At 42.7% G+C, this 12,809-nt stretch overlaps 1 protein-coding gene across 1 annotated transcript; it reads left to right on the top strand.

Annotated features, from left to right (window-relative positions):
* Positions 1–1,993: 1,993 nt before the first annotated feature.
* On the top strand, positions 1,994–9,451 carry ppp6c (protein phosphatase 6, catalytic subunit). The gene is made up of 7 exons (XM_088940550.1): positions 1,994–2,100; positions 3,882–3,977; positions 6,280–6,345; positions 7,046–7,187; positions 7,907–7,986; positions 8,368–8,577; positions 8,907–9,451. The coding sequence occupies exons 1-7, from the start codon at positions 2,026–2,028 to the stop codon at positions 9,153–9,155; spliced, it is 918 nt and encodes a 305-aa protein (XP_088796676.1). The 5' UTR covers positions 1,994–2,025; the 3' UTR covers positions 9,156–9,451.
* Positions 9,452–12,809: the final 3,358 nt, after the last annotated feature.

Raw genomic sequence — 12,809 nt, 5'->3', positions numbered from 1 at the left:
CGTACTGGAGGTGGCTGCTGCTGGCTGTTGTAAATTCACTGTTATATACTTCACGCCCGAGACTGAAGGTAGTCTCTACTGTAGGTTTACGCACAGGACACGCAGAGCAAATTGATATTCGTGTATGTATGGCCATATAAAATATTGTCACATGCATCTGTCATTTTTTTCCCCGAATCGCAAAATAGGCAAGAACCTAAAAATCTACAATAAAATAGTAGTCAACACTCAACACAACAGGCGTGGCGTTGCGGTGCCGAGCGCCAGTGATTCATCACAGCTCATAAAGCCCCATTAAAGGGCAGGAGGCAGTGAAAAGGGGGTAAAGGCCTCCCCCTGCCGGACAGCACGGCGAACTGCAGCTGCCCCCTTCCGTCCCGGGACGTCCTGCGACGGAGGCCGGCGGCGGTGACCTTCATCGTTGACCCAGCAGGAGAAACAGTCAAACCGAGGCGTCTTCGCCGCTTGTGGAGAAGCATGGAAGAGTTTTGTTTCTGTGTTTTCGTTCTAACCTAATGCCACGTTTACGTGACGTAATAAAGGCTCATTATGACCCCCGCTTGTGGTATTAGTTTAAATATTTTTATTACACCACCGGGTAACAACAGCAAATACCTTTCTCACATAGTTGGGCGCTTACTGTAATTATACGATTTCCGCGTTAAAAATGAGCTTACAAATCGTCATTCTGCGAAGCAAGATGATTTTGTTGTTTCTCCATTAACAATATCATAATCTGGGACATTCGATGAAATTTGAACAGCCCGGCTGCAATAAGAAAACAGAAGAAACCCATGCTCTAGGAAACAATAAATTTACCCCCGTTTGTGTATGCGGCCTCTTGTGTTTTTGTCATCTTGCCTATGACAAAACGGAACAGTTCACAATTGGAAAGGGATGTTGAAGAAAAAGGAATATTATCTTGGAGATGTGGTATGGTCTGTGGTTGGTCTGAACCAGGTAAAGTCACATTTATAGCACAACAACAATTTGTACATCCTCAAAACTAGGTGGAATGTGATAAATAGACCCACGGATAATAGGAAATTGTCGTTCTTCCTTATTGTTCTGCTTTCTTGCAATCCTATTGGTGTTTTTATATCACTTCCTCCTTGCAAATTGACACAGAGCTGTGCACTGCTAGACAGGAAAAAGTCTCATTCCTGACACACACAAAAAATTGTGCCTCTCCAAAAGTAGTTCAAATCTGTTCTACAGACCCCCAGCTAACAGTATATAACCATGGTTTTGCCAGATGAGCGTCCTTTGCCAATGTTGCTGGGGTTTATAGGGGTCTTTTAGTGGCCGATACTAGATTTTTCTCGAAGGACACTTCACCGGTGGATCATCCTTTCTAGTTTGAAATAAAGCGTCAATTTCACACTTTTTCCCTTAAGTAAAGATGCCTTGCAGGTGTTCTGTATAAAAACAATGCAGATTTTCTCTTAAATCAGATCAGCTTTCATTATTTTGAGTGTAGAACTACTCTGCTGCTTCAGCTTTATGCCCTATCATCCTTTGGACACATACATTCTGCACAGCACAGGGGGAAGGAAAAACCTCATTTAACTGCAAGAAAACCATCAGGAGTCCACGGCTTGGGAGTCCAATTTTGGATCATAGATGTTCCTCGAGAAATTCTCCAATATTAGATTCTATGTCAATTTTACCTGGTTCGGCATCTACGGGTAGTTTTGGAAATCTGAATAGCTTTAGATCCCAGAAGGGTCTTGAAAGTCTTGTGTATTGTTACAGGTAAGGCGGTCTGTGTGTCTTAACTGTTGCAAGAGGGAAGCTGCCTCAGGGCGCAGGGTGAGAAGCGTGAACCTACCTACACCAAGCGACACGAATGATCCGGAAGCGTATGTAAATAGCCGAATTTCAATCAAAATTACCGCAGATTACCGCACCCGGCTGCTGCTAAATCAGATGGAGATAAATGACTGCAAGTGTCTGGCCAAAATATAGCGGAAGTGACGTTTTACCTCTTCCCTTTCGCAGGCTGTAACAGTTGTTGTTCCTAAAATGGCGCCGCTGGATCTAGATAAGTATGTGGAGATCGCAAGACAGTGCAAATACCTCCCAGAAAACGACTTAAAGGTGAGAGGATAACTATTTTGTCGGGAACTGAATTACGCTAATATTGCACCGCTTTTAAATCGAGCTTGGACTTTTGTACACGGGGGGCATTATAGAGGAGGATAGGATGTAGGGTATGCCTGAAAGCGTAGCAGTTAATTCCCTTCCATCGTAGAGGAATCAAAACTAAATCTTTACACATGCTTTTCACTGCAGAAATGTGTCTCTTAGGATAAATGGGTAAAACAGTCATGCGGAAGGGAAGCAGGGCACAGACCGGAAGAAGACAGGGCATAAAACACAGTAACGAGGAATTGCCGAAACATGCTGAGAAAAACACGGCGCGTATTTGTCCATTAACAAATGCATAGGTAATAATAAAGTCATGTTTTAGTCTCGGACGTACAATTCTGTTCAGGTCCCGAAAGTAGTACATAGTGCACGGTATTGCAAAATGTTCCTGTATAGACTATTGAACTGGATTGTCAGGTGTATGGACAGCCAACGAGTTTCCTAGTCTTTACGTTGGAAAATATGACATTGTTTCTTTAAGTGAAGCTGATCAGTAATTATCAGATAGTTCTGAATTTAAAACCTATTGAAACTGCGTTAAAAATGATTACTCCGTTACGGTTTGAAGCCACGAAATAGCTTGATAGTACAAGACTGAAGTTTTGTTAACCATGTACTTGAGTTCCTTTTCACCTCCTAGTGTCAGGGTTAAAAAACAGTTAAAAACATAGATGTAGTCCGCCACCCGTTTCTTGTCACACTGTGACAACTCCAATTTTGTAAGAAGAGTAAAAAAAAAATCTTAATTTCTTCATTCACATTCAAATTGAATGTGGATTAATACTTTAGTAGATTAGATATGTAAATAGTTAAAATGTACAATAGTTAAAACTTTAGGATACCTAGATTTCAACGAGATATTCTCAGAGAAACAGCAGAGGGGTGAATTGGCTGTTTTAAAGGGTTATATGTTGTAATTAATAGTAAACTTTAGCCTAATATTGTATATGAATTTGGTTTTGTGCCTAAACGGGGGTTCTCTTGTGAGAAACCCTGCTTGAAAACAAGTCTCTCCTCCCAGAAAGCCAGAATGTGCTGTGTTTAAACCTAACGTTCATTTTTGTCTGCCTCGGTCAGTCCCAGGAATGTTAAAAGGGTGTGGGTTTCTATAATGTTAGCTGACGATATTCCTTTTGTAGTTTGTAAGTGTGCTTTTTACTCTTAATCATCGGCAGTTCCATCAGATACCGAATGTTTACAAAGAGTGTTGTGAAATACCACAGGAGAGAATTTGTTTAGGCTTCAAAGAGACTTCTATGATACTGTGTTAAACTTCCAGCTTTGAGTTTTTTAGGACTACTTTTAGAAACATTTTAATAAGGTTAATTTATGATGTCTAGATCACTTTCACTGTTTCATGAGTAATTTTTCCCATAAAACCCTTCATGCCAAAACATTTCCAAAACGCTTTTGGAGAGTAAATTTGCTGTGCCTAATTTTTCAAACTGTACTTTTGTTTAAAAAAAAATAGAACCTTCTTGTAAATGCTTGAGGTTTAAAGCGTTTTGCAGTGGTTTGAAAGGAGTTTGCCCATTAGAGAAGACCCTGCTCCTGCAGTAAACTGATACTGTTGTGGGCGTGGGTCTGGGTTTTCTTTTTTTTAATGCAAGACAGCTCAGTAAAAGCGATATTAAAAGCAATGGTGATTAAAATTGTAGCAAAATAGTAAAATAGGCACTTAAGTCATCCGGATGTCCAAGTTTAATGCGGTTTTCTTTTCTTCCCTCCAGCGATTATGTGACTACGTCTGTGACCTTTTACTTGAAGAATCAAATGTCCAGCCCGTGTCCACCCCAGTGACAGTCTGTGGAGACATACATGGCCAGGTACTGTCACGTCCTGATTCACAATCCTTCAGTTCGGCATCATTGTTGGGGGAATTGCGTTGCTGTGTCTTCTTTGCTGATGGCAAAACCTCATGAGTGGGTTGACATCTCAACATCTGAATCTGCTTGAGTCGAACCCGGGATCACAGCCCGAATCTGGCACACTGCAGGATCTTTGGTCTGCACTCCTGCTGAGCTCTTCATTTCATAATCAACCCTGTTATTTGTTAGGCTGGGTTAGTGTGATCTTTAGTTTCCTAGTGCTTTAAAAACCTGAAGAAGTGGAAATCTCTCAGACAAAGGTTGGAGATCACTGAAGTACTGTCTTTGGTAGGGCTTAGATAACACGGTACTCCGCAGCCCCTGTTGAAGATCTAAAAACCAGGAAGATATTCCACCAATTGCACCTCTCTCACATTTTCAGAGGTTAATTACAATTATTTGTTGTATGTATGGTCTCAGTCCTGCCTGCGTCACTTAGCTGCTTGATCAGTATTTGCCCTTATCAACATTTTCTGCGCCGACTTTGGCAAGTCCTCATCTCAGGTGTTTTTGTTCAGTCTTGGTTTTTTTCCTTGAGTGTTTTTAAATAGGGATGTTGCGCAAACAAGCTTAACACCTTGGCGCAAAAGGCACTGTTCAGGGCAACGATGTGCTACGTAATTATTGTATGTGCTTTTGAAGGTGTTTTGTGTGACCGGGGCCTGCTCCTCTAGTTCCATCACATTGTGGTCTTCTGCTTGACACCCAAAATGACTTTGCCTTTTTAGGTTGTCTTGGGTCCACTTCTTTGCCCAGAATTTCATCACACTGCCATCTGCTTCTCATTATACTCAGTTTCGCTGCACTCCAGGCTTAAGTGTATTTATTTTTGAATGTTTATAGCATTTGGGGGAAATTTTTTAAGTGGGATTTTTAAAATGGTTGTGTTAAATCGAAGCTAGTTAAATATGCAGTAGGAGCTTCTCTTGCTTTTGCAGTTTCTTCAGTGATATCTTGCATCTGCGTTATATGGGCATTTTTCTCTGTTTATAAGGGGATTGTAAACTGGTGTTTAAAGCTTCCACTGAGTCTCAGCTGACAAGAAAGAGCAGGTTTCATAGCTGATTCCACAATCCACACATTAGCCTTTATGCATAATGAGGAATAAGCTAATTAGGAAAAGTAACAGATTTTGACTTGACTACAGCTCTTGGCTGCTGCCCATTGAATTCTAAAGCTGTTCTGCTGAGTATGTAAACATGCTCTCACAGATTATTTTCAGATAGGAATAATGCTAACAGATTTCTTGCTTACAAACAGAAGTAAAATTGGTGGCAGGCTTTTTGTCCTGAATATATTTTCTTTACATGTTAAAAATGAAGTCTAAGGAAGATAAGAGCTGCTTCTACCACTTCTGATTTAACTTTATAGCCATGTCATGACTGTAAAACAAGAAAAAGACAGTGTTTTGTCCAGCTGTAGTACTATGAAGCCAAACCTAACTCTGTATGTGAAGTCTGAGTAGTGTCAAGGAAAATTAAATTACTGATAAAAGCAGTTGTTGGGTCGGTAGGTGACTTTTTTTTCTCTCTGGGCCAGAAATCCTGCTCAGTGGCTCGGTTCTTCTCCGGATGTTTGGATATGCTTGTAAACATACATTTTAATCTTTACACCTAAGCCCCATGGTGTGTTGTACATAGACATTGAGTAGTGGTGCAAAACTAATAATGTTAACTTAATCTCCCCAAATCTAATCAGCTGAAAAAAACAAAACAAAACTTAACATGTCTAACTTAACTTGAAATATAACTTAACATGAAACCTAGGCACTTGAGGATAATGAGAGTTTATACACTGCACTCTGTATAAAATCCTTTTTACTGCTTCGGGTACTGGGGCAGCCTCCTAAGGCCCTCGTGGTCTGATGTCAGGTCACGATGGCAGTTCAGGCCCTTAAATTAACCACTCCGGTTTGTTTTTAATTATTTTTCAATAGCATTAAATATATAAGCCAGCACCCATATCACTCTGTAACTCACAACTGGCAGCCCACTGGAGCTCATCAGCAGGTGTGAGCCTGGGCAGTACCTGGATGGGAGACTTCCTGGGAAAAACTAAGGTTGCTGCTGTAAGTGTTGTTAGAGGCAGCAGTAGGGGGCGATCACCCTGCAGTCTGTGTGGCTCCTAATGCCCCAGTATGGTGACAGGGTGACACTACTGTAAAAAGGCACCCTCCCTTTGGAATGAAATGTAAAACTGAGGTCTACTGAAGTTGTTCTCAGCCCTTCCTCAGAGAAACTCCTCTTTTTCTCCTTTTCAGTTTTATGACTTGTGTGAGCTCTTCAGAACAGGTGGCCAGGTTCCGGACACAAACTACATTTTTATGGTAAGATCCTTTGCAGGAAATATCACTTTGTGTATCAGGCAGGTTATCACTTGTTGATTTCGTTTCTCAGAGTCCTTTTTGTACTGTTTTAACTTCGTGCCTGAAGTGAGCTGCTTCTATCGAGGGTTAACCAAAAAGAGTTGTTGGTTATATATGCACTGAAAAGTAACAGTGTCCACTTACCATTTAAGGTGAAACCTCAGTGATCTTGCATCTTCTGGCAAAGCTTATGCTGTATTTATTGAGATCAGTGTCTAACAACTGATCTTGCCAGTTCATTATCATGTGAGATCTTATAACAGAGACGTGGTCTGTTTTAAGTGTTAGAAAAGAAATCCTAGTATTTCTGTTTCATCTGTTATACTGTACTTCACGTGATAGAAAGAAGCTAAAATGCTATACTTATGGTGTTGACAGATTTTGTGTAAAAAAAAAAAAAAGATTAAGCATCTTTTTATGTTATTGGTTATTTTTGGTGTTTGCCATCCAGTGCTGAAGTTGTATTTTGTCAATTCAATAGACAGGGGGAAGGATCTGTTGTTCAGTGGGGAGGTTTCTCCTTAGTTCTGCCTTCTGCTGTTGTGCCAGTCTGAGCCGCCTGACTGGGTGCCCCAGGTGCATTTTGAAAGAGATGTATGAATGCACTGGCTGGCTGGGGTTGGTGCGAAGCCTGGTCTCACGGCATGCCTTCCTATTGCAGGGCGACTTTGTAGACCGGGGATATTATAGCCTGGAGACCTTCACCTACCTCTTAGCCTTAAAAGCCAAGTGGCCTGACCGCATCACACTGTTGCGAGGAAACCACGAGAGCCGACAGATCACCCAGGTGTACGGCTTCTACGGTAAGAGATGCATTTTTAATCCTTAAACAAGAGACTCGAATATGATCAAAATACATTAGCTGAAGGATTGCAGGCATGGGTAGGAATTCCAGACCCGGATTGCTAGCCATTGTAACTTCATAGCTGCTCACAGTAAGCACACTGTCAGGGGACACCTTAAGCACAGAAGGTGTAAGGTTCAAAAGAAGCTGAGCGCATTAATTGATTACATATTGCTATGTTATTTCTGTGGAACCATTATGAAATAACTGCAGATAACCAAGTGTAGTTAAATTAAGGTCATTTAAAATGAGATTTAAAGTAATGTAACTTAGTTTGTAGATGTGCTTCAGGAGCCATTGCATTATTCTGTAAAACATTTTAACGAGACAAAATTCGGCATTTCTTCAGATAGTAATTATGACATTATTTTCATTCCTGTTCACTAAGTCCTTTGTACACTAGATCCAGCAAAAATTATACTTGCAGTCCAAATACACTTCAGTGAGTTTTTTACAGGTTTCCTTCAGGTCTTTTATTACCAGTTGTCTTGTATTTTGCTCTACATCTTACTTTGATGAGTGCCCTGGTCTCTGGAGCTGTAAAGCTATAGTTCTGAGATAAGCTTCCTCTGACTGTGTTGAAAGGGGGCTACCTCAACTACACCAGCATTGGTAGCACTCAGAGTGAAGCCATAGATTTTTTTTTAAATCGGATATTCTTCTCTTTTCTTCTTGCAGACGAGTGCCAAACCAAGTATGGAAATGCAAATGCCTGGCGATACTGCACTAAAGTGTTTGACATGCTTACAGTAGCAGCTGTGAGTGCAACTCTGTTGTCCTGTAACTCCAGGCTAGGCTCATTCTGTCCACACAGAAATCACCACCATGCAAACGGTTTCTTTCAGTTTCCGAATTCAAACAAATCCTTTTCTTTTTCGAAATTAAAAAGCACTTCTAATTCATAACTAGCGCCATTAATGTTTGATTTTAGCAGTGTAATAGCGGCAAGTAACAATAACAGTAGAGTTGGTTACCTCCTGTCATTAAATGAAGACTATTCTGATTTAAGACATTCCGGCGTATTACATTCAAACTCGCTGTGCTTTGAATTTGATATAAAGTGTCAGTTATAATGAGGTTCTAATGACAAAAACCAGCTCTGCGTCCCCTGATGTGTGCTCTGTCTGCTTCGTGTCCAGCTGATAGATGAACAGATCCTGTGTGTCCATGGGGGGCTCTCTCCTGACATCAAGACCCTGGATCAGATCCGCACCATCGAGCGCAACCAGGAGATCCCCCACAAGGGGGCGTTCTGTGACCTGGTGTGGTCAGACCCCGAGGATGTGGACACGTGGGCCATCAGCCCCCGGGGAGCAGGCTGGCTGTTCGGGGCCAAGGTCACTAATGAGGTCAGCGGCTGTACCCTTCATCTCGCGCTGCGGCAGTGGTTACTACGGGTTTTACTGTACCTGGAAGACTTGTGCATATAGTTTTTACCTGTGAAACAGAATTGGTAAAATACAAGGTTCAATGAGCGTTGCCCGATAAAAACACTGACAAATGAAAAGGTAAAACGCATACCGTAGATATAAACGGTAAGAAATGCTGTCGGTTTCTGGCCGGGAAACCGATAGGTGCCCGTCCAGCCCTGCTGCGTTTTCGCTGTGTAGATCGCGATGTGTGCCGGTCCTGCGAATTAATGCCTCTTCCGCTGACACCTCCCTCCCTCCCCCCCCAGTTTGTTCACATCAACAACCTGAAACTCATCTGCCGGGCCCATCAGCTCGTCCACGAGGGCTACAAGTTCATGTTCGACGAGAAGCTGGTGACGGTCTGGTCCGCCCCCAACTACTGCTACCGCTGCGGCAACATCGCCTCCATCATGGTGTTCAAGGACGTCCACACGCGGGAGCCCAAGCTGTTCCGCGCCGTGCCCGACTCCGAGAGGGTCATCCCGCCCAGAACCACCACGCCCTACTTCCTCTGAACCTCTTCTCTCCCCCCCTCAGTGCTGATTATTTGTCCCCTTTTTGTTTTTTTTTTGTTGGCTTGGAAAATAAGTTATAATCAAGATCTTAATTTTTCTTTTACGTTTTTTTTTTACTTTAAAAAAAAAGTGTTAATAAAACCTTAAATACCTTGAAAAGACTTTAAAAGTTTATTGAAATGTTTTGGAACTAGATCTTAAGATCTCGGCACCTTCCCTGTCGGATTTGGTGTACACTTTCTTTTTTGATGTTTTTTTTTTGCACATTTTGCAATAATAGATGTATTTGTAAACGCATTACTCCCCACATTCGTATTGGACAGCTCTGTCAAATGGAACGGAGTAGACCTTAAAAAAAAAAAATATGATCCACCCACATTTGTGAGGACAAGGTGACCATATCTATTGATTATAGGGTTATACATGCTGTACGGTCCCTAGAATCTTCCTTCTTTTGTCAGAACTGTTGTACACCTGATGCTTAACTTGTCAGTGAATGTTCTGATACTTTCTGGACCAGCCCTGTGTTACTGTGGGGGGGGTAATGTGTGTGAGTGTCCCTTGTGCCACCTGTAGCACTGACACCGTTCCCTGCTGCTGCTTAATGAGTAGTGAAATTCCCGTCGGCTTTAAGGAATGTCCTGGTGTATCCCATCTTCAGCCCAGCCTCCAGGGAAAAGGCTCTGAACACAGGCCTTCCCTTTCGTCCTCAACACTCGCAGGTCGACGTCTGCATCCAGAAGGTCCTTTGATGCTGGTTGTACGTGGAGCAGCTCTTCACCTTTTGCGTCTGGATGGTCACCTCCTGCACTGGGAGTTAGTGGGGAGACTTTAGGGCAGGCCTCCTGCCTGATTCCCCATGTTGTTGGATTGTCAGAATCAGGAATGTTATACAAGAGTCATTTTTCCGCCCGATAACGTTACTGTTCTTCTGTTTATTGGATATCTTATTGGGTCAGCCTTAAAGGAGCCGGCGCAGAAACAAGTGCTTTTACTTGTGCTTTTGATAAGTAAGAGCTGTAGCTGTTTTGGATATGATCAGGCGAAATGAACATGATGTTGAAACAACTGTGGTCATTTAAATGTTGATCATATTCTCGAATAATAGTGGATTTGGTTGGAGAGTAAAAGGTTTTGGATCCAGACCTTCATTTCCCGTGTTTGCAGTCACTTAACTGAAAGCAATCATTGCATCGATTTGAGGTTTTGTTTCTTAGCAGAAATGTGGGTCCAACTTTATATTTGGGTTCTCAAATGCCATTTCTAAATGTTTTGAAAATGGCATCCAGTGAAAGTGTGGCGCAGTGGATAGCAGCTCTGGGGCCCTGGGGTGAGTTCTGGCGCTGGGGGGGCTGTCTGTGTGGAGTTTGTATGTTCTCCCCATGTTCAAGTGGGTTTGCGCCAGGTGCTCTGGTTGCCTCCCACAATCCAAAGACATTCTGGTAGTCCTGGGGAAAATGAGCCCTGGTGCGTGCGTGCGTGCGTCTGAGCCCTGTGATGGACTGGTGTCCCATCCAGGGTGTACCCTGCCTTGCACCCGTTGCTTGGCGGGATAGGCTCCGGCTCCCCTGTGGCCCTGTATTGGATGAAGCAGTAAGAAAATGGAAGAGTGGATGGCCTGTATTAATTAAATTGTGAATAATTAAACTAATCTGATGATAACCAACTTGTGCTGTAGACTAATTCATTTTAGTAACAGAATCACAATCCACACCCTTGCTTGAACCCTACACCTAATCGTATCCCCGGAGTTCTTTGTAGGAAGCTACTTGTTCCATTTCTAGTACTTCAGCAATATGTTTCCATTTCTTAATTGTGATTTACAACCCCTTAAGCATGACCAGCAGTTTTACTTTTGTGTTACAGATTGGATCTCCACGTTTGTCACTGGGGATTTTGTGTTTGTTCTGAAGGACGTGTATGGTATGTACATTGACTGAAACGAATCCCATCCTTAATGTCAGTCGTTGACCCACAGTTGTGCTGTTGGGTATACAGGCCACTTGTAATATAAGGGCACTCACCAGATGTGATCCTTTTATAAAAGCTGTCGCTCAGCAATTTACAGTTTTATGAATGTTTTTCGTAGCCGGGTATAAACACTTTGCTGGAGTCACAATGCACAGAAATGTTTTGAGAACGGCGAGAACAATATTTTGACTGCTGGTCATCTAGAACAAAGTAGTGCAATAGTACAGTCTGAACAGATTTCCCCAGACGCAATGACAAATTAATCTTGCTGGCAGTTGGATGAATTCCGAAAGGCTGGCATTTTAATTTCCTACTGTTCAGTATGGTGCGTGTCTTACTGCAGTCCTCAATTTATTGAAGCCGTCTTGGGCTGATGGAGATGCTGTCAGCCCTAAAGTGTTTATGATTGGAGCACTAAAAATATATTACAAGCGAAGGGAGTGGAGGAGCTGTCGGCTGCAGGCTCAACGGCAGACTCGTCCCCTTGAGTGCGAAACTGGATGTGTCCCCTCAAGATCCACGAGGGCCGCCCAGGATGAAAAACACAAATGTGTTTTAAAAACAGGAGAACAGTGTGGCTTGGTGCTCTACAACTCTTGTTTTAAGTAACGTCAGGAAGCCTAGTAACTAGCCAGCAGCCATATCGCCCTACAAATCAAAAGTGGCAGCCCCACTGGAGCTCGGCATGTGTGTGAGCCTGGGCAGTGCCTGGATGGGCGACCTCCTGGGAAAGCTGAGGTTGCTGCTGGAAGAGGTGTTAGTGGGGCCAGTAGGGGGCACTTACTCTGAGGTCTGTGTGGGGTCGAATGTCCCAGTATAGTGACTGGGACACTATACTGTAAAAAGGTGCTGTCCTTCAGATGAGATGTTAAATCGTGGTCCTGACTTTCTGCGGTCATTAAAAATCCCAGGGTGTTTCTCAAAAAGAGTAGGGCTGTAACCCCAGTGTCCTGGCCACATTTCCCCCTGCCAACCACAGGATATGAACCAGCAACCTTCCAGCCACGGTGCAGATCCTTAGCCACAGTGCCAGTGCTCTGCATGTTTCCAGTCCCTCACAGATCACTCACATCAGGGCCAATTTTCCCAAAAGCCAATTAGCCTACCAGCATGTCTCTGGACTGTGGGAATTTGGGATGAACGTACAAACTCCACACAGATAGTGCCTCAGGAATTGAACCCAGAGCTCCATTGCTGTAAGACAGCAATGCAAGCCACTGTGCTACCCTGCCACTCTTAAGCTATATAATAAATCTCATCTGCATGGCTCTATGTTTTAAAAAAGTAGCATTTGTGTTCATTTGTTCTCCTTTACCTCACCGTGTGAGAAAGCCGCTGTAAAGAATAAATGCGATGGGACACTTCATGTCAAGTATAGTAGTTTTCTTTATAGTTTAATTGCGTATAATAACAGTTGATATTTTTCAAATAAGACTGGGCCTCTGATCCTGCAGTACTGCTTCCAGTCTAATGTTTCACGATTATTTGTAATTTTATTATAATGAAATGTTAATGTTATTTATAGTTATGTACTTCAAACTATATAAAATGTTGGAATCCCCCTGCTCGAGAAAATACGCTGCTTTTCCTCCATCTGACCACACGGCGGCGCTGTGCTGTCAGTGCAAGAACATCCCCTTGATAACAAACCTGACTTCTGCCGTCGACAACAGCCAACAGCCC

The sequence above is a fragment of the Atractosteus spatula genome, chromosome 23 (genome assembly GCF_055471065.1).
Source record: "Atractosteus spatula isolate fAtrSpa1 chromosome 23, fAtrSpa1.hap1, whole genome shotgun sequence".
NCBI lineage: Eukaryota > Metazoa > Chordata > Actinopteri > Semionotiformes > Lepisosteidae > Atractosteus > Atractosteus spatula.
This window is presented reverse-complemented; position numbering and strand designations above follow the sequence as displayed.